The sequence below is a fragment of the Lepidochelys kempii genome, chromosome 2 (assembly GCF_965140265.1).
Source record: "Lepidochelys kempii isolate rLepKem1 chromosome 2, rLepKem1.hap2, whole genome shotgun sequence".
Taxonomy (NCBI): Eukaryota; Metazoa; Chordata; order Testudines; family Cheloniidae; genus Lepidochelys; species Lepidochelys kempii.
This window is the reverse complement of record NC_133257.1, coordinates 11712590-11738291: the sequence shown is the minus strand read 5'-3', so window position 1 is coordinate 11738291 and position 25702 is coordinate 11712590. Positions and strand designations below refer to the sequence as shown.

The 25702-nt window shown below is 43.9% G+C and overlaps 1 protein-coding gene across 1 annotated transcript in view; it reads right to left on the bottom strand.

Moving 5' to 3' along the window:
• The window catches only part of LOC140907965 (collagen alpha-1(XXII) chain-like), a 249917-nt gene that overhangs the window by 218834 nt on the left and 5381 nt on the right, over nucleotides 1–25702 (bottom strand). The window contains exon 2 of the mRNA XM_073335053.1: nucleotides 1369–1529. Coding sequence (XP_073191154.1) covers nucleotides 1369–1459 — 91 coding nt within the window. The 5' untranslated portion in view covers nucleotides 1460–1529. The remainder of the gene's footprint in view (nucleotides 1–1368; nucleotides 1530–25702) is intronic.

The following is a 25702-nucleotide window of genomic DNA, read 5'->3' as shown; positions in this document are numbered from 1 at the left end:
TCCCTGCATAATAGATAGACATTATATGTCATTTAACTGTAAAATTCAACCAAACTGGTCCTCAGCTCTAAAGGCTACGGGAAAAGTCCAGCATCATTAATCTATTCTGTCTGGACAAAAAGGGGTTAAGCAGAGCTAACTGAAGAACACAAAAGGTTTAAACATATTCAGCAATGTCTATGCAGGTTGCTTCTTTTAGCACATCTCAGCAGGTGATAGTAAGTGTAATTTAAAACCATACAGAGCAGAGAGAAGGAATCCCTTCTCCATTCAGGGGTGACTGTCCACAAAACAAGGTTGTTGAGGTAAAGCTACTGAGGTGTATTCAGGAATTAATACAGGAAAATCCTATGTTTAACAGGGCTAATCCTTGATGGGTCAGTGATTCTTTGTTTATATACTTGACAGAGCAAAGCAAATGCTGCAAAAAGGTTTTCAGTGAATACTGGTCCAGATCTTTAAACATATTCCTTTCCACTGCATAGAGAATCTTTTCCTTATTTCTCAGAATATTATAACAAAATTGTTTACTGGCAGAAAGAAATGGTGGGGATTATTACCAGGAAACATGGTCAATGGAAACATGATTCTAAGGGTTAGGGGCCATCCAGTCAGCAAACAGAATCTTTCCATGTGACCTATCTCCAAGCAAAACAGCTCACAGACAAACTACAGGCCCAGAATTAATACTGAAATGCCTTGCTCAACCAACCAGTAAGTTTGACACCATCATGACCTGTTTGCAAACAGAAAAAGAGACCGTTTATTCTTTTTTTTCTTTTTTACTAATTATTTGCTCATTTAATGATAAAAGTTTACATTTATATAGCATCTCTCACCCCAAAGTGTTGCACAAATTACATCTGTAGTTCCTATACTGAGAGCAGCTGCTACTGAGTTCAGAGGGGTGGCTACAGTTTCCTCTCATTTTAGAATAAAATTAGCTAAGGACACCAGAGGGCCGTGTCTCCTGTGAAAAAGGCCAGGATATCCGAGTTTTTAAGGTGTCGTCTAAAAGACCCTGAAGATCTGATTCAAAGCCCATTGAAGGCAATGGAAACACTGATACTGACTTCAATGGGGTTTGGATCACGCCTGTACAGTGTAAACTGCATGCAACTCAGGCTAGCCTGCAAGACTGAAAGTCTGAACTAACCCTGCTACATCCTGGTCTTGTAGTGGTTACAGGATTCTAATTAAGTCCAGATTTTTTTCAGCACTAAGCTATCCCGTCTCCGTGAGGTCTGCTTACTATATTTGTAAGGGTGGGTACATTGCTAGCTTCTTCTACAAGAGTAATGCCCCAAGCAAAGTAAAAATCTAGGTAGCTTTTCAATACTCGGTTGTCCCAGGAGCATCAGCACATACCTGCTCTTTGTGCCTGAATTCTCTCTCCACCCCAGAGGAGTGCAAGAAGAATCAAGACGTAAGGCACTCGATATCGTCCCGTAAGGGGCATAGCTCCCTGCCTCTCAGACGCGCTCACCTCTTCGCCGTGGTGAGAAACGGTCTATAAATCCATCCCTTGCCTAGAAAAAAAAAGAAGAGGAAATTGGAGAGAGTTTATTAACTAACAGAAGCACAAGACTGGAGGAAACAAAAGCAACAATACAAGCTCTGGGAACTGCACATTTAGGGTCGTCTCCTCTGGCTCTCGTTTTACTTGAATAGGCATGGGCTGTACCGAGACAAAGAGGCAAGGAGTTCACCTACTTTTCAAAAGCTAAGGTCTTTTCTCAGGGTCCTGCCAATGCAGAGCAGCCCGAGTTGTCTGAAAAGGAGAGATTACTAGATTATTTTAGTTTAAATGAGCCCATCAGCAACAGCACAATCAATGCAGCAGATTGGAAACCACTCCTGACTTGAGCCTCTCATGTATCCACCTTAGGAAGCACACAACTCAGGTCAGAGATAACGTTTACTGCATATCATACACAGCCCGTTGCTAACTTACCAGTGACCACTTTGAGTTCTTAGAAGTCAGAACTGCTGTGTGCTAATAATATTGAGTACTATTCATATATGAATGCCTCACCATCAGGTACCTTTGGCCTTATCTACATGAGATGGTTGCACCAGTTTAACTTAGGGTATGTCTACACTATGGCGACTATACTGGCATAGCTATGTCACCGTAGCTATGACAGCAAAACCCCAGAGCGTAGACGGAGCCTAAACTAATGGAAGGGTTTTTTCCTAGGAATACCATCTCCCTGAGCAATGGTAGCTATGTCAACAGAAGGATTCTTCCATCGACATAGCTGTGTCTACACTGGGGCTCAGGTCAGCATAGCTACATCGGTCAGGGGTGCGGATTTTTCACACCCCTAACTGACATTGCTATGTCAGTATAGACCAGGTCCAGAAGTGTTATTTTACACCAATTAGATTAAATCAGTGAAAACTACTGTAGGGGACAATCTTAATTTGGTTTAAGAGTGGGCTTATTTTGATTTAGTTTAGAGGAAACCACTGAAAACTCACCTGGTTTTGATACAAACTAGAAATTCCACCGCATTCGGTAAAGATTTGCTAAAGTTTTTTAATACTGGGCCAGCTCCATGTTTTTTTAATCAAAAACACATTTGGTGAATCTTTAACTGTGCTCCTTATAATTATTTGTTTTACAGTACGGCTCACAGTGCAGTTGATGTTGTCTATCCAAATACAGGCAGACAGCACCACTCTGAACTGCTTCCAGTCTAAGGAAACATTTTAAAAGATACTCTCAAAGCTTCTAAAACCACGTTTTCCTCATCAGCGTACAGAGACTCCTCAGGCTTGTTGCCTCACTGAATTTGTGTTTCCTCCATCACTTACATGCACATGGATAGCCTGTTGCGAGATTGCGACACGGAAGTGATGGGCTGTGCATGCTGGTTTATTATTGTAGCATTGATCCTGAGTACTGGGCTATTTATTTTCCTCTTTGAACCATTTGTTTTGGTGGAAAACACATATCAGAATAATTGTAGAGGTGCCAAGGCTATACTTAAAAATAATATTGGCAGGTCTAAACTTTGTCAAGATAGATCAATGTTCCTCTAAAGTAAATGAAGACATAATATGGGCTGGGGAAGCAAAATCTAAGAGCCCATTTGTACAGATAAAACTCTCATTACACCTGTGTAACGGCAGGAAGAATTGGGTGCTGTATATCCCAAAGCGGATATCACATATGGGCATGGAGAAGCAATGCTTCTCACACATCCTCCTACGTTCATTAGAAATAACATTTTGGAGGTGACAGTGTATCAGAAAATAAATGTAATAAAATAGAATTGCTCATTCTCAGCAGACACCTGAAATGTAAATGCTCAAGAACCTGCTTGGGTTAACTGGCCACTGGAATCTGAAGGATCCCAAATCAAACATGCTGGTGAATGGTTTCAGAGCAGCAGCCATGTTAGTCTGTATTCACAAAAAGAAAAGGAGTACTTGTGGCACCTTAGAGACTAACCAATTTATTTGAGCATAAGCTTTCATGAGCTACAGCTCACTTCATCCGATGAACTGAGCTGTAGCTCACGAAAGCTTTTGCTCAAATAAATTGGTTAGTCTCTAAGGTGCCACAAGTACTCCTTTTCTTTATGCTGGTGAATGTTATTGATGCAAGAGTTATCTATCCTTGGTGGGTTGCAGCCTTGAGGCCAGATAGGTGCTGGTGTTCCAAATTTTTCCAGCAGGTGTCACTATGGCACGAGGCTCAGAAACTCTGGCACTAGAGAAGGGCGCATAGTGATAACTGAATTGAAATAGCTTGTACACTTGTAGTCAGAGTGTACTTTTAGATAACCCCCACGACTGAAATTCCAATCAGAGCCAATGATATTGAAAATGGCTATGAGAGTTTTCAGCCCGAGTTTTTAACTTATTTGAAAACTCTGATATTCATAGAATCATAGAATATCAGGGTTGGAAGGGACCTGAGCAGGTCATCTAGTCCAACCCCCTGCACAAAGCAGGACCAACCCCAACTAAATCATCCCAGCCAGGGCTTTGTCAAGCTGGGCCTTAAAAACCTCTAAGGATGGAGATTCCACCTCCTCCCTAGGTAACCCCTTCCCAATGCTTCACCACCCTCCTAGTGAAATAGTTTTTCCTAAATATCCAACCTAGACCTCCCCCACTGTAACTTGAGACCATTACTCCTCGTTCTGTCATCTGCCATCAGTGAGAACAGCCAAGCTCCATCCACTTTGGAACCCCCCTTCAGGTAGTTGAAGGCTGCTATCAAATCCCCCCTCATTCTTCTTTTCTTCAGACTAAATAACCCCAGTTCCCTCAGCCTCTCCTCGTAAGTCATGTGCCTCATGTAGCTTGTAAGAGTCTTTCACTCCCAGAGGACCATCATACCTGCCAAAAGTCATACATGACCAGGCTGGAGCATTCTGGTTTATGTAAATTAAAGACAAAAATGGGGGATGGGATCTGGGGATTCCTCCCTGCTAAACATTTGAAGAATTAAGTGCCACTTCATGAATCTTAAAAGATATTTCAAAATAAATTTTTATGTCAAGGGGGAAAATAGTGAACCTGAACACCTGCTCCAAATCTAGGCAGGTGCTGTGACTATTCAATATACTTACATAGCTGCAAACCCTTTTTGTTCTAAACCTGGGCCTCATTTGAGTAGAGAGGGTTAGTTGTGCAAAAATATGTCCTATTGTCTGTTTTATATATGGAGGAATTAACTGAGGCCCTGATTCTGCAAACTTTTACACAGGTGTGATACTTTATCTTGAGTGGTCTGTCACACTGAAGTCAATAGGATTACTTATCTCAATAAAGTTACACTTCCACATATACTAATATAGCAAAGCTGGAGGCAAGGTATTTTCAGTGAGGGGTCTTCTACTGTGGAAGTCATTCCTATTTTAGTTTACTAAAGTCAGAATTTGCCGACTCTGAGGTTACAGTGGAAATTTTTTTTTTCTTCTCTCTCAGGCCCTTCCTAGACAGAGGGATAAAGAGGTACATGACAGAGATGGGAAAGTTTTCGTTTTGGAGAGATCCAGGAGCAAGAGCGTCTTCTTCCTCCTCTTCTGTATGGCAAAGAAAAATGATTAGCAACGTTCAAATAACCATGTCCACATTAGTGAGCCAGTGGGTAGGTAGCTCCAGAAGTTTATTAGTGCAAGTCTTAGATGCTATTGGTAAACGATAGAACTGGGCACTGATTTACAATATAGTCCATAGTTTGATTGGTGTCTATACAGTGGCCGATTAGCCACTGGCCTTATGGGGCCCATGCCCAGGGTCCCCAGAAAAGTGGGTGCCCTCACACCCCAACCCGCTCCACCCGCCTGCCCAGAGCTCCTGCTAGGGAGCGGGGTGGGAGTGCGGGGTCTTGGCCCACTCCACCTGCCCAGTGATCCTGCCAGGAAGTAGGGTCAGGGCATGGGGGCTTGCTCCGCTCCGCCTGCCTGGCTCTCCTGCTGGAGTGCTGGGCAGGGTAAGCCCCTGCACCCCAACCCTTTTCCCCAGCAGAGGGGGGCACTGCAGGTGGAAGGGGTGGGGAGGGGCCCCCCACTTGCTCTGGCCCAGGGCCCCACAGAAGCTTCATCCATCTCTGTGTCTGTAGTCACACTGTGGGTTGTCTCTCATGTTCCAGAGGTGAGAGAGATGACAGCATCTGCCATGTGATTCTCTGAATTCGTTCAATGCGATCAGCCTAACCTGTGGATGTGGCAGGTAAATAAACCAGCCCGGCCCACCAGGGGGCTTACCCTGGCATGCCGCGTGCCAAAGGTTGCTGATCCCTGGAGTAGAAGGTACTTAAATTCAAAACAGTTTAATTCGGGGCCTTCAGGCTTCTGCTTTTACGGCAAACTTTAAGAAATATCAGATACAGTGCAGAAGTTAGAGATGGAAAAAGACATATTAGGCCATCTATTCCATTATTCCCTACCAGATATTTTCCAGTACTTTGACCAGTTTCAATTATTTGAGTGATGGGATTTCCACTGCTTCTCTGAAGACTATTTCCACCTGATAGCGGCAAACATACACAGCTCACACACTGATGCTGCAAAGATCAATTATTCAGGGTGAAATGTAAGGAACATGTCTAGTTATGGACACGGTTGTATCACTCAGGCAAGATCCTTGCACATTTGCTGGAATGGGACAATAGAACAGATCACATAAATCGGAACATTCCTCTTCCTGCTGAGTCCAGTTTTTTATTCATTGCTTAATTTCATCCCGTTACTCCTGGGCCACTAAATGTGACAACGGGCCATGTAAATTTAATGTCCCAAGTACTCTGCATTCATTACATGACTTTTCATTGTCACCCTGATGAATGTCTTCAGTATCCATCAGCTCTAAAGAAGAGGTTAGCCTGAGGTAGAAGCATGGTGTCTAATTATATAGCACTTCAGAAAAATAATACAGCACGTTAATAAATTCTGCATCTCAGTATAGCCGGCTTGCTGTGTGTGTGTCTTCAGACTACTCAACTAGGCAATTTAATTATCTAAATTATTGATGATGAGCAGGAAGTGGACCAATAAAAGAGAAGTGGAGGGGAGAATTTTTATCAGTCTGCATTTCCACATACCTTTGTTTGAAGCTTTCTAAAATATTCTTCTGATAGCATCTAAGGCATATCTAAGGCATTACAGGCCTGATCTGTAGCCCACAATAGTCAATGAAAAGACTCCTATGGACTTTGGTGTGGGTTGTATGAGAAGCTCCATGCATTGCAGAACTTCAGAAAGTCTGTACTAGAGTAAAGATGGGCCCATAATGACTGATCCCTTCCAAATGCATCCTCAAGACCAAACTCCTGCTGTGATGCCTACAAGAAGTCAGCCAAGCAGTGAGGGCTGGCACGAGTGGCAGCCACAGACACTGACTTCATTTATTTATAAATGAGAGATTTATTATAAATTTATTTATAAAGGAGAAATGGGGAGGGGAGTGACCTTCAAATGACTCAGAACTATCAATGAGTGCACCACTGCCCTATCTGAACACTTTCTCCAGCCCGTCCTCCCTTTCTCGTTTATTATATTTAATAGTTGTTTCCTGTCTCAAATTAGATTATAAAGCCTTTAGAGCAGAAAGCAGGTATCCCCTAGCATAACAGTGCCCTGATCACGCCTGGGGCCTCTGGGTGCTACGGTAATATAAACAATAGTAAGAAGAACTACTTACTCCCGGCTAATTCTAATATACAAAGGAGCACCAGCATTTCACTTACATCCGCAAACAACAACACCCAGTATCCCAGTCACTTCACGATCCTGAAAATGTCCATCTTTGCTGTCTAAAGGCCCCCAGGGATATGCTCAGGCCTCTCTCTACAAGACCTTGTCTCTCTACAAGACCTTGGATAAAATTTTCAGAAGGGCCTACGTGATTCAAGAGCCTAAATCCCAGTTTAATCAGGTCTAATCCAGATGGATTAGAAGAAGCATTGATAGATTTCAGAGTCCCACAGCCAGAAAGCCACTGATCCTTGGAGTTGTAAGAATGGTGTGGAGGGCGATACGTGAACTGGATGCTGACAGACACAGGCAGTGGTGTGAAGTGCTATGGCTACTGCAGATGTGTTAAAGAGGGCATGGAATTAATCTGGGGTACAGTCCATCTAAACCTGGGAATGTAAGTGTTAGCCAAGATGGACAAAGCCACTGTCTCATCAGATTACACACCCCTGCTATTAGCTCTCTTCTTGTATTTTATTATCATTACATTTTGTGTGTATGATGCACTTACAAAAAACTCACCTGTGGTGGGTCTTTGTTACACAACTTCAGGACACCCACATGAGTTTAATAATAAAATAATAATAACAATATCTAGTAATCTAATTAATCCCTTGTGAAGTATTATTAAGTACCATTCAATACCCCTCCTCACCCTTTTATATATACATTTTACTGGCGGGGTTGGTAACACGACCTATTATTAAAGTTGTCTGACACTTCACATTATTAGATCCTGTTTTCAGAGATTTATAACTTTGCCAAACTTTAACCATTTAGACTGACATTTTCCATGCCATGTATCTGCCTCAGTCTGGGATTTTTTGTGGGGGGGTGTGTGGGGTCAGAAATTTCAGCCAAAACAGTCCAGCTGTTTGAGGATCTAGGAAAAAAATATGTTGTTTTGCCCACGTTAAGAAATTCTGGTGACCTTTTCTTTGAATAGCTGTGGTACTTTCCTGCTTTGGAGCAGGGACCTGAGATTTGCCATCCCTGAGAAAATCTGCCCAAATGATAAGTTTCTGGAAAATCACATTGCATATGCTCAGTTGACACTTGCTAGATTTTAACAGCTGAAATCGCCAAAGATTCCATCCTCATTCAGCACAAGAGCCTTTCATTCCTCCTAGTGCTGACCAGGCTGTGAATGCTCCATCCCCTCACAGCTTGTGTGTGTGTGACCAGCTGGACCTGCTCTGGGGATGAATGAGGGCTGTGCAATGAAGGCTGTTTGTTTGACCCCTGCCTCATTAGTTGCAGAAGTTGGAAGGTGCATAGGAAATGAGGCAGAAGACTGCAGGAAGAGAAAGGACAGTCTCCTGGTCAATGCAGTTGAATGCTGCCCTGGAGAATATGATTCTCTCTCTGCCTCTGGCAAAGAGTTCCTATGTGATGCTGGGCAAGTCACTGAAACCAACTTCTCACAAGCGGTCACTAATTGTAAGTTCTTAATTTCCTGGGTACCCAACTTGCTACCCTGGGGCTGATCTGCAGAAGTGCTGAGTACTTACAGCTGTGGCAGATGTCAGTGGGTGCTGTGCTTAAAAGGGCTATATAATGCCTAGCCTTTTGAAAAATAAGGTCTTAGGTGTCTCAGATTGGGCACCTAAAATTAGTGGATACTTTTGACCTTAATGTCTCTGTGCTTCAGTCTCCCAGCTGTAAAATGGGGATAATGCCACACCCTCGCCTCACAGGGATTTGAAGTATTCAGATGAGCACCATAAAAAAATCCATGAGGAAATTCATAATTCTGTCTTCAGGGCAGGTTTTGAATAGTTTACAGTAAATGAATAAGGCCAAGGCCACACATTGAACCAGGACAATAAAACAAAATATTGAATAACTGATGGTTAAAGGGAGCACTGTCCTTCCTGTGCACTGAATGAGGCAGGACTTCGGTGGGGGGTGAAAATAGCATATAACGTTGTAATTAAGGATGTGCATGTGCTATATGAAGCAAAAAGGCCAAATGAACGTACACAGGCAACCTTTATTTTGGCCTTTTCTAACTTTTGAATGCTTCACTTTGCAACTTTAATAATATTCTGCTACTGTACTTTTGTGCACTTAATAGATCTACACCCACCCACAGATCAAACTGATAGAAATGGTCATATTCAGAATTCAGCAATTCCCTGCTCCCTGGCCTAATGCTGAGACCACGTATCTGTCAGAAGGATCTCTTTTGTAGATGTGTCCACGGCAGACTGTCTAAAACGAGCTATTACTGGTCTCCTGCCAAATTGTAGCAGTTCTAAAATACTCTACTAAGTACCAGTTGTGGACTTTACAAGGTATTTTTGCCTGCTGCAGACACACACAGTCTACAGGCTAAAAGCTAGATGGAATGCCCTGAGCATATGTGCTCAATGATTCACAATGGGAAAATAGCTCAAGATTTTTTATTTTATTCTTACACAGTATTCACCTTATGAACGGATTACAGCTACTGCTCGGCTGAGAGCCACACAGAACACTAGTCTGTGCTAAAACTTTTACCCCATCCTCTCCTACACCTGAACCCCTTTTTGTGTCTCATTCACTTGTTAAGTCTTGTAGATTGTAAACTCTCTGGGGCAGGGGCTGAAATCTACATGTTTTCTGAAGCCCTTAGCACATTGGGGCCTGTCCGTGCTTGAGCCCGCTAGGCGTTACTGCAAAAAATCATTAAATAGTTAATAGCCAAAAAACTCTGTCCAAATTGCCCTTCCACACACACACACACACACTCCCACACACCTCTTTTTAAAAAATGTATAGGAGCATGACAACATCTCCGAAACAGCAATTCCCCTGCTACACCCACCAACATACTTGTCTGTTTTCTCTGGGCCAAAGTTAAATGCATTTACAGGTCTCAAAAGTGACAGATCACATTTGTATTTGGTGCCAGGCCACTGGAAAGTTTTGGCTAATAGACTGCCAGGGGGCCTTGCCAGCTGGCCTCCTCAGGGGAAAGGCCTGAATTCAGATCTTACACTAGTTTGATACCCTTTGCTTACTGCAGTGGATTCAGTCCTGATTAACAGTCATGTAAGTGAGACCAGAATCAGGCCCTAAGTGAAGTCTAAACAGAACTCTGATTGCTCAGATGGTAGGGACTAATGATTTTGGAGTAACCTATACTGGGCTCTGTCCGTGATACAATATGTCTCAGGTATTAACATCTGTTTTGTACGTGTGCAGCGGATGGATTTGTTACAGTATATTGGGGAAGGAGACATGTGGCCAAGGAAAACAAAATCTTTAGTTGAGAGTTGAGAGTTCTGCTGTTCTGCTTCACTGGAGCTGATCTCTGGAGACATGCAGAACCGGCGTGGGGAAAGCTACAAGACCCCTGTTTTCTGCCAAGCAGGGCCTGAGGTGTTCCAGTCCAGGTAAGCTACTAGGAAAAGGCTTATTGACTATAAGCAGTTCATTATGGCAAAGCCTACTGCCTCAGGGCCCATTTCATGCTTTTTATATCCACAGGGAAGTTATTCCAGCTCCTCCAAGGAAACCTAATCTTTTCTCTTCTAGTACAGTACAGGAGTATGTCAATAAAAGGGCCCATATGTCATGCCTTTATATAGAAGGTGAACATAGCCAGAGTCTGGGAGTGGGATATGGATGGGGTTACAGCCTAAATACTGTTTTGAAATAGGCTGCCTGTTTTCCAAATAAAAGGGACAGGTGGTGGATCCCAGACTCCAGTGTGTCCCCTTGCCTGAGTATCTCCTCCCCAATGCGAGCAAGAGTTTCTGTAGGACTCTTTGCACCAGTATAATCACTCACCAGTCTGATTAAGGGATCCATTACTGAGTTCCCAACTGCTCTTTTAGTTCAGGATGGTTTATAAGGCTAGACTGTGATTTGGATTGTGCTCCCACAAACGGATGCCAGACCCATCCACCCCTCACAAGTCTGCTTGGGCTACCAGGACCTTGGATCCAGGCATAGGAGGATAAGCATGTCTGCTTACTCCCACTCTGGAGCAGAGAGACATTCAGCTGGTGGAGGCTTAGAGGTATATCCCCCGGCACACTGGCCAGCACAGCTGAGCCAGTGTCAAGGGGTTGTAATTAGACTCTGGTACAGACCAGCACCAACTGACTCCCTCTCCAGAGCAAAGGGAGTCAGCAAGGGAATTGTGACTTGAGGATGCTTCCTGGAGTAGCACAGTGTAACCCACACACCTCCTGGGTGTGGTGTTCTGTCCCATCTAGTGGCACACGCATACAGTGAGTGAGTGAGTGTGAGTGAAATGAGTCTGCTCTACAGCCTTAGCTAACAGCCAGCGGGCTTTTAGCTCATGCAGTAGAGGCTCATGCACTAAGCTCCAGAGGTCCCTGGTTCAATCCCGCCCACGGGCAACCAGGATCTGTTGATGTTAAAACCGCACAGGTATCCCTTACTCAGGGCTATGGATAAAGGCACAATCTATCCCACAGCAGACACTGTAAATGAAAGCCACCTGTTGCCACAAGGGGTTTAGTCAGCTCACTCCATCAGTAAGCAGAAAGAGGAAGTGTGGTGTGGGGAACACATACAGAGTCAACAAAGTTGCCTCTGTTCATCCAAAACTCTTGTAATGTCACTAGCAGGCCGAGGCGGGGGGGAACCTGCTCACTCCCCTGAAATTGGGAATGCAACCTAGAGTTACAGCTTCACGAACAGCTAATATTGGCAGCCAGGGCCCTGTAGCAAAGCAGAGCCTGTGCCTTTCTCTCTTGCTGCCTTCAAAGCAGTGAATAAGAAGAAAAACAGAGGCAGTGGTGGAGAAAAGATAAAAGGAGTCCAGTTTAAAAAAAAAAGGTGTCTGGAAGCAGCAAATGAAGATGATGATGTAGCCAGGCAGGAGCCTGCAAACCTCACTCATTTTTACAATAATTGCTCTCAGTGTTGCAGACTAAAGCAGGACTCCTGGGCCTCTCCCACAGAAGGATGGAGAGAGACCAAAGGAAGTGCTCTCCAGAAAGCAGCACTGCACAGAGACGCCTCAGGAAACTAGAGAGAGAGAGAGAGATCTCAGTTTCCTTTTCCTAAAGCCTGGAGCCCACTTTGAACTCTTACACCACACAGTCCTCGACAAAGGGTATTAATGGCTGACGTGTTCCCACTGACAGCAGTGGGAAGCCTGGACCCCCATAGCTCACCAGCGAGGGCAGGGTCAACAGAGACTCATTCTATCCATCACGTCCTGCTCCAGCCCCGTGTGCCTCTGGCAGGTGGAGAGATAGAGACAAATCAACAGTCCTGACATTCACTGGAAGGAATCTGAACCATCCTGCTATATTTTTTGTCAGCTCCTTTCTCTTCCCCCCCCATCCCCCTCCTTCTTTTCATTCATGATACAGTGCTTAGAAGCAGTGGCATCTGTAGACAAAAAAAGGTCCCAGCATGAGAGAGCATCATTAAACAATTGAAGGACTATAAGGAGCTGTGCAAACAAAGGGAGGGATGACAATGAGCCCTGGTCATTTTAATACTCTCACTCCATCATGCCTTGTAAATTCTTTTAATTGCTCCTTGCAGAATCCCACAGCACTGCGCTGGCCTGAAGAGAAAACATGCCTGATGCTTTCAGCTGTCCACTCATCCCACTGAATTTTGGTTTTTAAGAGCCAGATACTGGGATTAGCAGTAGTGGTGGCTGAACATAGTGGAGAAGGGGTTTCAGTACAGGTAAGTACCCAAAAACTTGGAGCCCTGATTCATTCCAAGCATGATACAAGATTAACACACTGGCAAAGCATAGCTGTGTCTCCCACTAACAGGAGTACTGGGCTTTGGCCACATACATATGTCCCAGTGCCCTGTTTCAAGCCTCTGACCTGGCGCTGATTCAGATGCCAAGGTCATGTGATGGAAGCCTGGAAGCGGCATGTCCCAGAAGAGGGAGGCACAGTGGAGCTCTGTCCACAGCCAGGCAGAAGAGGAGGTAGGACCTGGGAGGAGCTCTGTGCCACAACCAGGCAGAAGTCCTGGCAGGAAATGCCAGCAAGGAGAAGGAGAAGATGCCTCAGCTGGGAGAGGCTTTAATAAAAAGAGGGCTTTGGGAAGGAACTGTTGAGCCTGGAGAAGAGATCTAGAAGTCAACACATGTAGGTCAACAGCATCTGCCTCTTTTAGAATTTGTAAACATCATACGTCACCATTTCCCTTCTGGGCTTTAGAGAGGACATTGAGACAGTCTCGGAGGACGGGCCCACTTTCAAGACATTGCAGTGTTTGATGCTAGATGTCAGACACAAAACTGCCCCCACTCCCTCACAAGCCAGGGACAATACGCATTAGCTGGTCAGAACATTGACAGAAGCAGCACTGGCCAAGTTCAACACTTGAGGGGCAGAGGTTAGAGTGAGGAGAATAGAGTTAGACACCCAGAGCCAGACATGGACAAATAATCCAGTGTAGGCACAGCTACGATCTGTTGCCAGCTCCTTCTAATGGTTAATACTTGTATTAATTGCCAATGGATTTGATTAATGAGCTGAGGGTAAGAAGGCTCTTGTCCCAGAATCAGGCTACACAGAACTAAAACTAATGAGTTCAATATCTCGTAAGGAACCTCAGGGTATATGGCAAAGACACTCACTGAGAGCAAAGCAAAGCCTCAGAGATTTTTCTTGGAGTCAGTAATAAAGCCAGAAAAGCACCAAACCACATGAACAGATAGGAATAGTACAGTATTTAGGATATCTGTGGTATCGTTCTTTGCATATGCTCTTAGATTTGCATACTTACACCCTTCCTCAAGGACCTGGTGGTAAGCGACAAAGGACTCCCTGGCATGCCAGAGGAGTCTGATGGTCCAGGTTCCTCAATGCCCACAATTGATGGTAGATAACCATAGAGCTGAAAGGTTAAAGGATGGAAAGCTAACCATCCTTCAACATGGTGGTTTGCCCTGTTATAGAGCCTGAGCACCAGAATGAATATTCATGCTAACGCTCAGCCTTCCTCCGTGTCCAAACCTAACTTCCTCACCCTCATAATATTGGGGTGCACTTATCCTATAGATTAACATATTAATGGCATTTAACTCATTATCATAACCATCACCTCTTGCTCAGACAGATTTGCGGTTATCATTTCCATGTTACTGTGGTTGCCTTTTAACATTACATGTCAACTCCTGTCATTAAACAAGCTATTTTCAGTTCCCCAAAATCTCATGGACAGGCAATTTATCTATGCCAAAGGTCACTGGCCTACTGTACTTGATTACACTTATGCTTAAACTAATGTCTTACAGGACACAGGCTTGTAGGTTTCTTGCATTATAGCAGAATATAATAAAGGCTAAGTGACTGGGCAACAAAATGGCAGATAAAATTCAATGTTGATAAATGCAAAATAATGCACATTGGAAAACCTAATCCCAGCTATACATATGAAACGATGGGGTCTAAATTAGCTGTTACCACTCAAGAAAAAGATCTTGGAGTCATTGTGGATAGTTCTCTGAAAACATCCACTCAATGTGTAGTGGCAGTCCAAAAAGCCAACAATGTTGGGAATCATAAAAAAGGGATAGATAATAAGACACAATAGATCATACTGCCTCTATATAAATCCATAGTATGCCCACATCTTGAATACTGCGTGCAGATATGGTCGCCCCATCTCAAAAAAGATATATTAGAATTGGAAACGGTTCAGAAAAAGGCAACAAAAATGATTAGGGTTATGGAATGGCTGCCGTACGAGGAGAGATTAATAAGACTGGGACTTTTCAGTTTGGAAAAAGAGATTACTAAAGGGGATATGATAGAGGTCTATAAAATGAGAAAATAAATAAGGAAGTGTTATTTACTCCTTCTCATAACACAATAACTAGGGGCGACCAAATGAAATTAATAGGCAGCATATTTAAAAACAAACAAAAGGAAGTATTTTTTCCACACAACACACAGTCCACCTGTGGAACTGTTTGCCAGAGGATGTTGTGAAGGCCAAGACTATAACAGGGTTAAAAAAAGAACTAGATAAATTCATGAAGGATAGGTCCATCAATGGCTATTAGCCAGGATGGTGTCCCTAGCCTCTGTTTGCCAGAGGGTGGGAATGAGCGACAGGGATTTGTGCTAAGAGGAATGGACCACTTGATGATTATCTGTTCCGTTCACTCCCTCTGGGGCACCTGGCATTGGCCACTGTCAGAAGACAGGATGCTGGGCTAGATGGACCTTTACCCTGACACAGTATGGTAGTTCTTATGTTTTTATCCCTGCAGGGCCAAAGGAGCAAGGAGTTTGAGCTGCATTCTATTCCTTCTAGTGCAGCAGAATTGTTTGACAAAGTTCTTGTCAGGTTCTTCCAGTGTATACCCATGGAAGAGCAAGTGGGTTGCACAGGTGTAACGGAAAGCCTACATTGGCCTGTGGAATTATTATTGCTAGTGGTCGTGCATGAGAAGGAAAGAACTCCAATTCACAGATGTTAAGGGCAGTAAGGACCATTATGATATAGTCCCACCTCCTGTCTAGTACAGGTCAAAGTATTTCATTTAGTAACTCCTGCATCAAGCCCAGATCTTGCAGTTAAGATAGAGCACGATTCCCTCCACCCCAAAAGGCATCCAGTCTTGGTTTGAAGACTTCAAGGGATGAAGACTTCACCACATCCCTAATAAGGTATTCCAGTGGTTAGTTTACCCTGTCAAATTCGCACCTCAGCTCTAGCCTGAATTTATTTAACTTCAGCTTTCAGTCTCTGGATCTTGTTATGCCTTGATCTGCAGCACAGCATGGCTTTCAGAGCCCAGAATGAGTGGCAGGGCTAGGATTTAGGAGGAAAAGGCCTCTTAATTTACCAAAAGACAAACATGGAACCCACAATTCTATTATTGCGTCACTTTTCTCAGTTACAGCTCATTAAAAGTGCGTTTCTAATGGGAATATCAAGCAGAGACCCCATTAGCACCTGCCCCAAGAAAAAGAAACTTTCATTTAAGGGTAGCAAGTCACCTATCCTTCAGTTACTTCATCAGTCCACTCAAAACATTGCTTCTGCCTTCCGAGCAGCGGTTCGTAAGAGAATTCAAACACCAGGTGATGATGAGTTCTCAGACTGAGAAGAGCAGTTCATTCATTTGTACACAAATGCACAGTAAGTACCTCCAGAGAAGTTCCTTACAAAGCACTGCTGGTCTCCATAGCAATTGGCATTCACTGTACTTTCACTGGAAAACATTTTAAAAAGATCCTTACGAAAGTACATTTTTCTTCATTATTTATGTATCCCTAGTTTAGTGGAGGTTTTTAGTCCTTCACGTGCAATAGACTTGTCCTTTCCGTTTATGCCGTTTCATTTCCACATGGCATGTGCTGCATGCGGATTGCTGGGGTCTTTCACATCCACTTTGAATATGCCACAGCAGCATAATGACTTGCATCCTTCACGCAAGTCTTTAACGTCTAAGGAAAATTAATGTTGTTACAACTAAAGCTATATAAAGTCCCAAAAAAATCAAGGGATCACAATAGGACCAATTCTTATTTAGAGAGCCTGAAAATCATTATCGCTCACACAGCAAAAGTTTGTCTAGAGGCATGAAAAATAATCCAATTCTGCCACCTTTACTCACGTTGCCCACCGCTTTACTCCTCTTCATACTTTGAAAACATCTTGGGATGGGGAAAAGCTGGAGCTGCCCCTAGACCTAGCATATCTTGTTTCAACCTTAGCTTTCATTGGGATGGTCTTATCTCTAGAATGGGTGGCCTATAGTGCAATGGCTTGGCTTGATGCTAAAAACTGCTAAGACCTATAGGTTCTCTAGTGCTGGCACAGCCTTCTCAGCTTAAATGATGGGGTTTCTGTTTCCCTATACTTATATTTTTGAACCACAGTAGCTTGAGCAGGAGAAAGGGTTGAGAGTTTAACTCATCCCTCCAAAGCTCCTGTCTCTAGGAACAGCACAGACAGACACTAAACTAGCCTGAAAATATGACACGCTAAGCACTTCCTGATTGTCTAGCACAAACTTCTCCCATTGTCTCTCCCCTCCATGGAAGGTTGGTCACATGATGGTTGTGCTCACATGAAGCAAAAATATAGGAGCAGATCTCAAGTCAAGAATTCTAAAAAAGCTCTTTCAAGGGCTATAAATCTCTTCCTTATCTAGCTCTTCTATTTCTGAAGTCCACAGGAGAACAGAGGTTTGGCAGAGTACATTCCAGTTTTCACATGTATTTCAGCATAGTCTTTCCTTTGCTACTGCTAATAACAGTGAACTCCATCCTACCTATAATTGCTGTAGTAGTGTTAAACATCAGTTACCTCCTCTGTTTAGGATTGATTCATTTACTCATTTGGAATGATTTGCATAACTTCACTCAGGCATTCTTCGCTATTTAAATAGACCGTAGCCATTCCAGGCAAATTTTTAAACCATCACACAGACGTTGTCTCTAGAATCTTTGCTCTGGGAGACTTTTATAAAGGCTAATCCATTGTTTTCACTAAGCATTCAAATGCGTCTGATGAGCCACCTCTGAATATACATCTACATGTTTTCAGATGAAGTTCCTATAAACTGAAGGCATTAAAGGGAAAGAGGTTTTAAATGATAGCAAATAAAGCTCAACATTAGTATATCTTAGCTAGGACATCACCACAATGCTGCCATATTTAAGGTTTTCTGTGCAGAGTGTTGATAAATTGTTCCATTCCATTCCATGGTGTTGCTGTTCAACATTACATATATTAAACCATTACTATATCTGGAAAATATTCACAAGTTGTCATCTTGCTCCTAACTGTGTTCTAGAGGCATCAGATTATTCCCTATGTTACAGTGTATAAAAGTCTCAACTTTATAACACTCAGCCAAAGAATTACACAAACGAGACTTTATTTCACTGGCAACCATTCAAGAATTGAAGTAGCAGAGACAATGAAATACCTTCAGACAAACAGGAGTTATTGAAAGGATCATGCAAGGACAGGCAAAGTACTCTAGTTCAACATATTTAAGTTTCATCAAATTCCAAATGGCGGAACTCAACTACTTAGCCGTAAAGGAAATCTACGGTAGAATAGTATCTTGGGGCTTGATTCCACTCCACTGTGCTGCTCCAAATCTGTACCAGTGTATATCAAAGACATCGATGGAGTGTCACCAATGCAGAACTGGAGTAAAGCAGTGCAGGCCCTTGGAGCTGAACTAGACCTGTCCTCCTGCACCTGAAGATGAAGAGTTCTCAAGAAAGTCTCTGAAGACTTCACCATGAATTTGTTGGTGCCAGATTCATGTATCTAAACTGAAGTCTTCTCTTTAACCAAAGGCATGCAGCAACTCGGCAAGCTTCCCCACAATACCCCACTGATGTGGCGCCGCCCGGTGAGGAGAGGACATCTTCAGGTGGAAAGCATAGTTTAGTCCCCATACACATGTAGGGCCTGACTGTGCGCTTGCTTTACTCAGCCAAGCAGGGGAATGAGGGGAGAGTTGGCTCCCCTGATCAAAAACCCCACTCAGCCAAGCAGACCTGCCTGAACCTTGGGTCCAGCTCTAGTGCAAAGCCCAGCCTATGACCACTGAATACAGGCCTGCAAGCAAATGGGCAGGAGAGGCAGAGATTTGTCTCTATCCTCCTCCACTCAGTTGTCCAAGAGCAGGGGCACAGGGAAGTAAACAGCACCCTTTCAAGGCCTCCAATAGTTTCCCTACCACCACCTACATACAAACCAAGAGAGGAACACAGGAGGAATTGTGATTAACAGAAGTGCCTCTCCAGCTGTCCTTGGGGCAGTGCAGTTTACACTACACAAATTGTTCAGGGCATTGCCCAAAGGCACTATCTTGCCTTTGATCTCCAGAGAGCATTAGAAAGTATGTTAATGAGCTCTGGTTGAAGGGGGTGGTTTGAGCAATGGGCACCTGTTCAATAGAGACCCACCAAGACTCATTTCACATAAGTCTCTGATCAGCATTCAGAAGACAACAGCTTCTGTTCAATGACCTGGATCACATCTTGACCCATGCATCAGGAATAATATTCATTACCAGCAATATTCTGGCTCATCTTTTCTGAATGAATGCATGGCTTTTTAATTCCCCAGAATAAGTGTATAAAGGGTTTAAGATGGGACTTTCAAAAGCTCTTAGCACTGGGTTAACTGCTCCCACTGAAGTCAGAGGTAAAACTCATTTAGTTTCACTTACTACAATGGGAGCAGAGTTAGGCCAAGACAAAGTGCTTGTGAAAAAGAAAAAAAAATCCCACCTGTAATTTGGAAGGGACCCAAAACAATTACTACAGCCGAGGAGTGCAATATTTCACAAGTTAACAGCTGATTCTTCCACCCTTACGCATGTTGAGTGAGTAGTACCTTCATCTGCAAGATATTGCAATGGGACTACTTGCAGATGAAGGGACTGGTCAACATGAGTAAGGGTGGCAGCAGAATCTGGCGCTCAGTTAGAAGGCCATAATACTGCTCAACATTATTTGGAGCCCTGCCTTCCTCTTTGTCCCGTAGAGCACTAAGAACAGTTTTGGTGCTCAATGAGCCACAGATATGAGGTTAGAGGGAGGCTGACCCTGTTAAAACCATAGAGTCACAGTACATACCTAGAGCATACAGTAGAGATAGTTGACATTTGTCCTACTGGTACTGAAGCCTACTGTAAATGGGCCTTGTTCTAATACAAAGGTAGCTCCCTATATAACATAGAACAGTTTACACCCAGAAAATGTGTGAATGTTCCTGTCCATGTTTTCCCTTCTCCTCCACTGCCATTAAGCCACATTTCCAAGAAACCTTTTCATCGGTATACTCCCCCATTCCAAGAACGGGTACATTTAAATTCAACAAGGTGTGAAGCCTTTCCCTGAAACTCAAAGGCTCAGCGCAAGCCTCACATAGCATCAGAAGAAGGATAGCTTTGTGTTTGAAGCACAAAGCCACGAGTCAGCAAATCTGGGAGCAGTGTTTCACTCAGCCAGCCACATTTCCTCTGTAACCTTAAGGAAGTCAACTGATTTCTGTGTAGCCAAGTTTCTCCATCTGTAAAAATGGATATAGCAAACAAAACTACCCCAAAATATTGTATGGTTTTCAAACACACTACAATGGACAGGGACTCAAAAATGTTCAAACTTTGATCCTCACGTAAGCACCTAAATATGAATCCTGATTTTCAGAGGTGGTGGGCACCACCTCCTTCAAGTCAATGGAAGCCGTGCATGCTCACTCCTCTTTGAGTATCAAGCCAATTATTTGGATGACTAATTATGGATGGAGGAGGTGGATTTTCAGAGGCACAAATGAGAGTCTGGTGCCCAACCCCCACTGAAAGCTAAGTTTGAAAATTTCCCCTCCAGGGGCCTAACTCTAGGCCCACAAACTTGAATGTTTCAGCCTGTAATGTATTATCTTCCCTCTGATGGTACATACCAAGGTCATTTGTTGCCATAAAGCAGAAACCCGTACTGATTCCTTCATGATTTATTAAGACTTGACAAAAACAGCTACAAACTTGTCCTTTGTGATAAACGGTGAACTAAAGCACCATCTGCCAGTACCAGACAAGTTTACACAGCCCCTAGGACTGAAGGGGGGCTGCTTAACTATTTTTTTTAAAACACCAGAACAAACCTGGTAGTCAGCAGTCGTAAGATGTTCCGGAAGAAGAGAATGTTGTCTGGCAGTTGTTAGCATGGGAGGCCATGTAATCCCAGCAGTGTGCCCTAGGGAGACAAGTGGACATACCGAGCCAGTGCAAGAGATATCCTGCCATCACAGGTCTGAAAGAGACATCAGGATAACTCAAAGGAGACAGTCGGTACTGCTGCTTCCTCCTCAGTCATTCTGGCCTGGGACTGAGGAGCTCTGGATTCTGTTCTTGGCTCAGTCCATGCAAACTGGAAACTCTCCATGACACAAAGGGCAGTTTGCACCTGATAGCCAACACAGGCAAAGGGTAGGAGAAAGGAAGTATTATTGGGCTGTCCCTTTAAAGGCAGGGCTGGATAGAGTCCCTCACTACACCAAGTTCCAGCCATCCAGTCAGCACAGAACAAGGCAATACTGGGAGATGTATGTCCTTGTGGGACCTGGAGGGCCAGTTAACCCTGCCAACAAGAGCCATGATGACATTTTCAGACAGGTTTGCAAACTGCTGGCCAGGTGAGCCTGCAGGAACTGGACAATGAGGAAGATCCTGGAAGTGAGAGTGTCTGTGCGGTGGAGGAGCTGGCAGAGCAGAGGGAGCAAAACTTGAGAAGGCCAAGCAGGCATCGGAGAGTGCACATGCTGAGCTGGCCATTGAGGTGGAGATACTTCGACAGAGCAGGAGGGAATGGAAATTCAGATTCATTTGTTTTTCACTAAAAGCACCAGCCAAATTCCAACTATAATTTCACTGGGCCAATTTCATTCCTAGTGAAACGTTCTTGACTTCAGTGGGCAGGCTTACACCTTGGATGAATTTGGACCATCCTGCCTACCCAAATTGACAGGCAGTTTCAGTGGATACAAGATTCTTCACTTTCTCTCCTAACTGCTTGCGTGGAGTTGCTACGTGCTGTTAAACAGCTGCTGTGTTCCACCACAGACTGACGGTGTTTCAGCTCTTAGTGGAGTAAATTCTGTAGTTCATTTCAAAGTTTGTAAAGCACTTTGTGACCTTTCAGGATGAAAGGTTCTGTGTACATATAAGTCGCTATTACTAGTCTAGTCATCCACCTGGATTTTTTGTGTTTCTAATGCTGTGCTGACAGGACAGGACAGGACACACACACACACACAATGGGGCCCAGGCCTGTAGCTGCTATTGCAATACAATAAAGCAGAACTCCCACAAGCCATGTTAAACCCTACTGCTGGTGCTCCACGACATCTTCCCTCCACAGGCCTTAAAGAGTGGGCCAAAGCAAGGCAAGGTGGATGAAGGACCACCTGATCTCCCTGATACTGTCCTCTACGCAGCACTCATCTCTGAGAGAGAGTTAATGCTACTTCCTGCAGCACCATTAACTCCTCTGGAGATCCCCTCAGCAGCTGCTACTGGGCAGCTTCAAAGGGACTGGACCAAGGACAACATGGGTCCTAATAGAGCCATGTTGCTAGAGAGGAGGAGAGGTTAGCACAGCTATGGAGAGGGACCAGCGTCTATCAATGCAGGATGGCTCCTGCCTCTGCATATCTGTGGTGCCCTTCCCTGTGGACCCACAAAACTGGGACTCCCCGCCAAACTCCTCCTCTAGAGAAGACAATCTCTTGAAAGCCCAGAAAGACTCTGAGTTCTTCCTGTGGACTCCTATGCTAGCGGGGGTGGGGGGGGACCTACTTGATTATTATCACCTAAAAAGCGACCTCTAGATGGCCACTGAGCAACTGAGAGCAAAAGCTAGGGATGGAAGCGAAACGGTTAGACAGCTGGTAAGCTGTAAACACTGCTTATCATGTGGATTGGAATCGACTCATTGTTAGATGCGGGGAGCACAAGGTGACTGTTTTACCCCCCACCCTGTGTCTCTAGTCTGATACTTACACTGCAAGCTTTTTGGGGCAGGGCCTCTTTGTTTTATATTTGTACGGCGCCTAGTGCAATGGGGTGCAGGCCCTTAGATGCTATCGCAACACAAATAATAAATAAAGGAGGGGGGAAAAAACCCACCAGAGGAACCTACTGTCAAGGAGGAGAGCGGGAGGCAGCAGTCAAAAAAGACAGATAAAGCAATCAACTGAAAAGGATATAGAAGGAAAAAGAACTTTGAAAAGAGCAAATAACTGAAGTGACAAAGTAAAGCATCAGACTCCATAAGGAACCCAAGGGAGGGAAATGCAGAAGAATAAGAAGGCCCAGTGGTGAAGCTGTTTTAATTTCAAGAATCAATCATAGCAAAGTACTTACCCATGTAATTAAGAAGAGCCCGCAGAAAACATAAAAACAGCTCTCAGAATTACACGACAGGTGGCACTACAATTAAGCAGCAAGATGGGGAGGGGGTGAGCAGGAAATTAGTCTAAAACAACTCAAGTACCGTACTAGGTGAGTTATGAGGCTCAAACAAATGTCCTCAATCCATCTGTTAAACGGGGTATCTTTTTCTTTTTGCTGCAATAAGATGAAGCTAAGACTATACCATGCCTGGCAATATCTCTGACAGAGTAGGTCACGAAGGCCCTTTTTTGCACCCATACCATCCCAGGATGTGGTCCTGTCCTGCGGATCTTACAAGTTCAGCAGAGTGGAGCTTGATTAGTGCTAGAATGGGACAGGGCCAGGGAAACTCCAGGTGCTTCAGGAAGTGTCACTGATCATTCCTACGTGGCCCTCTTCTCTGAATTGTGACTGAAACAATGCCCTAATCTGCAATTAGGAGGCAGTATGTGGCCGAAGGCGTTGTCTAGATCTATGGGGCTCAAAGATCTCATGGTATATTTTCCTAAGGCAAGAGTGTCGACGCCACTGTCAAGCCGTAATGTGGGTTGAAAAAAACTGTGCCTACTTAAAGTCTTCCCTTGCCGTTTCATTTGATTCAGAGAGATTCTGTTTCATTTGCTACCCGGAACTATTGGGTCTTACGGCTGTGAAGTATTAAACAGATGCTGCACACCACCTCATAAAGGAGTGATGTGATTCCTGGCTACATTAAGCACTTTGAGATGAGAGGTGGGGTGGATTTTTTTTGTTTCTCATGCTGTGGTGACTGTCAGGACACACACTGTGTGGCTTCATCACTTGATACAATTGCGACATTCACAATTATAAACGCTTTTCTCCAAAACAGGGGTTAAATAGCAGCGTTAGTCAGAACTGAGAAGCAACAGGAATTTCTAAGGCATCCCCAGGGATAAACTTCCCTCTGTGGAGAAGGGAATTTCCACTGACATGCCAACTGCTTTCTTTTTATCTCAATCAACGTAATCCTTGCTGTTTTGGGAGGAAATACCTTAATTCCTATCAGCAGCTCTGTAATTTGACAGGCTTAAAGCAAATAGCAACTGCAAACCTGAGTAAGGAACAATAAAAACAGAACAATAAAGTTTTGGCTGAAGATAGATTAAAAAAAGCATGAGTCCAAAAATGTGCTAAATGTCAGTAGAGCTAAAAGTTCCCTAGACTGGCATGCCAAGTTACAGAATAATAATGTTGTTTTGACACCTCATACTAAAATCATTAAGAGCGAACATTCAGTGCATTACAACAATCAAATTTAGGCACTTAAACCAAACTCAGGCAATACCTCACCACTAGAGCAAGCCAAGGATATATTTGTAATGAACCATATCGATGCCAGAGTAAACAGATTGTTCTCCCAGGTTATCCCAATGTTTGCACATACAGATAAACTCTGAGATATTAGCACTAACAAAACAAACATTATTGTGTTGGGGAAATCCATCCAACAGGGTAACCAGGCCTGAAAGTGCTCTCAAAGCATTATGTCTCTCACTTGCCAAGGACAGATTTTCATTCATTCCTAACCCCATTTCAGGGCACAGAGAGCTTGTGTAAATTATAATTGTCCCCTTGCCAGCCACTGACCCACCCCAGTGGTTTGTATGGTTTATGGCCAGCTTTGTCCAACTCAGCCCATTCCGAGCTTTAAATAGGATTCCCAGGAAGGGGCTGGGTTGCTGTTGCTATAGAACACGGGTTCTCAAACTGGGACTCAGAACAGATATCAGGGGTGAGGACCAGCCCGCCTTTCCTGTATTGCTAAATGGCAGGGGTTCTAGCTAGCTCCTGGCTGGGTGAAAGGGGAGTTCTGGGATGGAAGAGATTGGAAACCACCACCCTAGAACCATTTAAGATGTATTTCAGAAGCAATTTCAAACTAACTGATGGGCAAGGATCAGGCAGTAATTCTCCTCCCTGCATCAGACACAGTGTAGCACAAATGGATAGGTGCATTAGTGGAATGCAGAGACTCATTCTTCCAAGGCATCGGGCCTTGGCCATTGTATACAGAGAGGGAGGATACTTGGCCATGAAAGACCCAGTGATGGCAATCCCTGTGTTCATCAAGGGTCTATTTCTGCACCCACTAAAATGAATGGCAAAGCTCCCATTGACTTCAGTAGGCAAAGGGTCAATTCTATAGTTATCACATTGTTTCTAGAAACACAAGGAAACATTATTTTCCTACATGCAATACTGCATTAAGTTACCTTTCCTGATTCTGCCAGGAAGTTCTGTATCTGTTGTGTAACCTGTCTGGCCATAGTTGCTTATTACCGTGGGGAGTTATTTTTTATTCCACTCCAAATTAGAGCTCTGGTCTACGATACCACTCCCTCGCCAGCCAAGGTAATAATAAATAGTACTTGTATCGCTTGACATTTTTAGAGTGCTGTGCAAACATTAGCTAGCTAGTCCTCATAGCACCCTGGGAAGTTGGAAAGTAAATATTATAATCCCCGTGTTACTGATTAGGAAACAAGCAAAGAAATTAAGTGCCTTTCCCACAGCCATACATTAAGGCCCTGATTCAGCAAATCACTCCTATTCAGTGCACATGCTTAAGTGCTTTGCTATC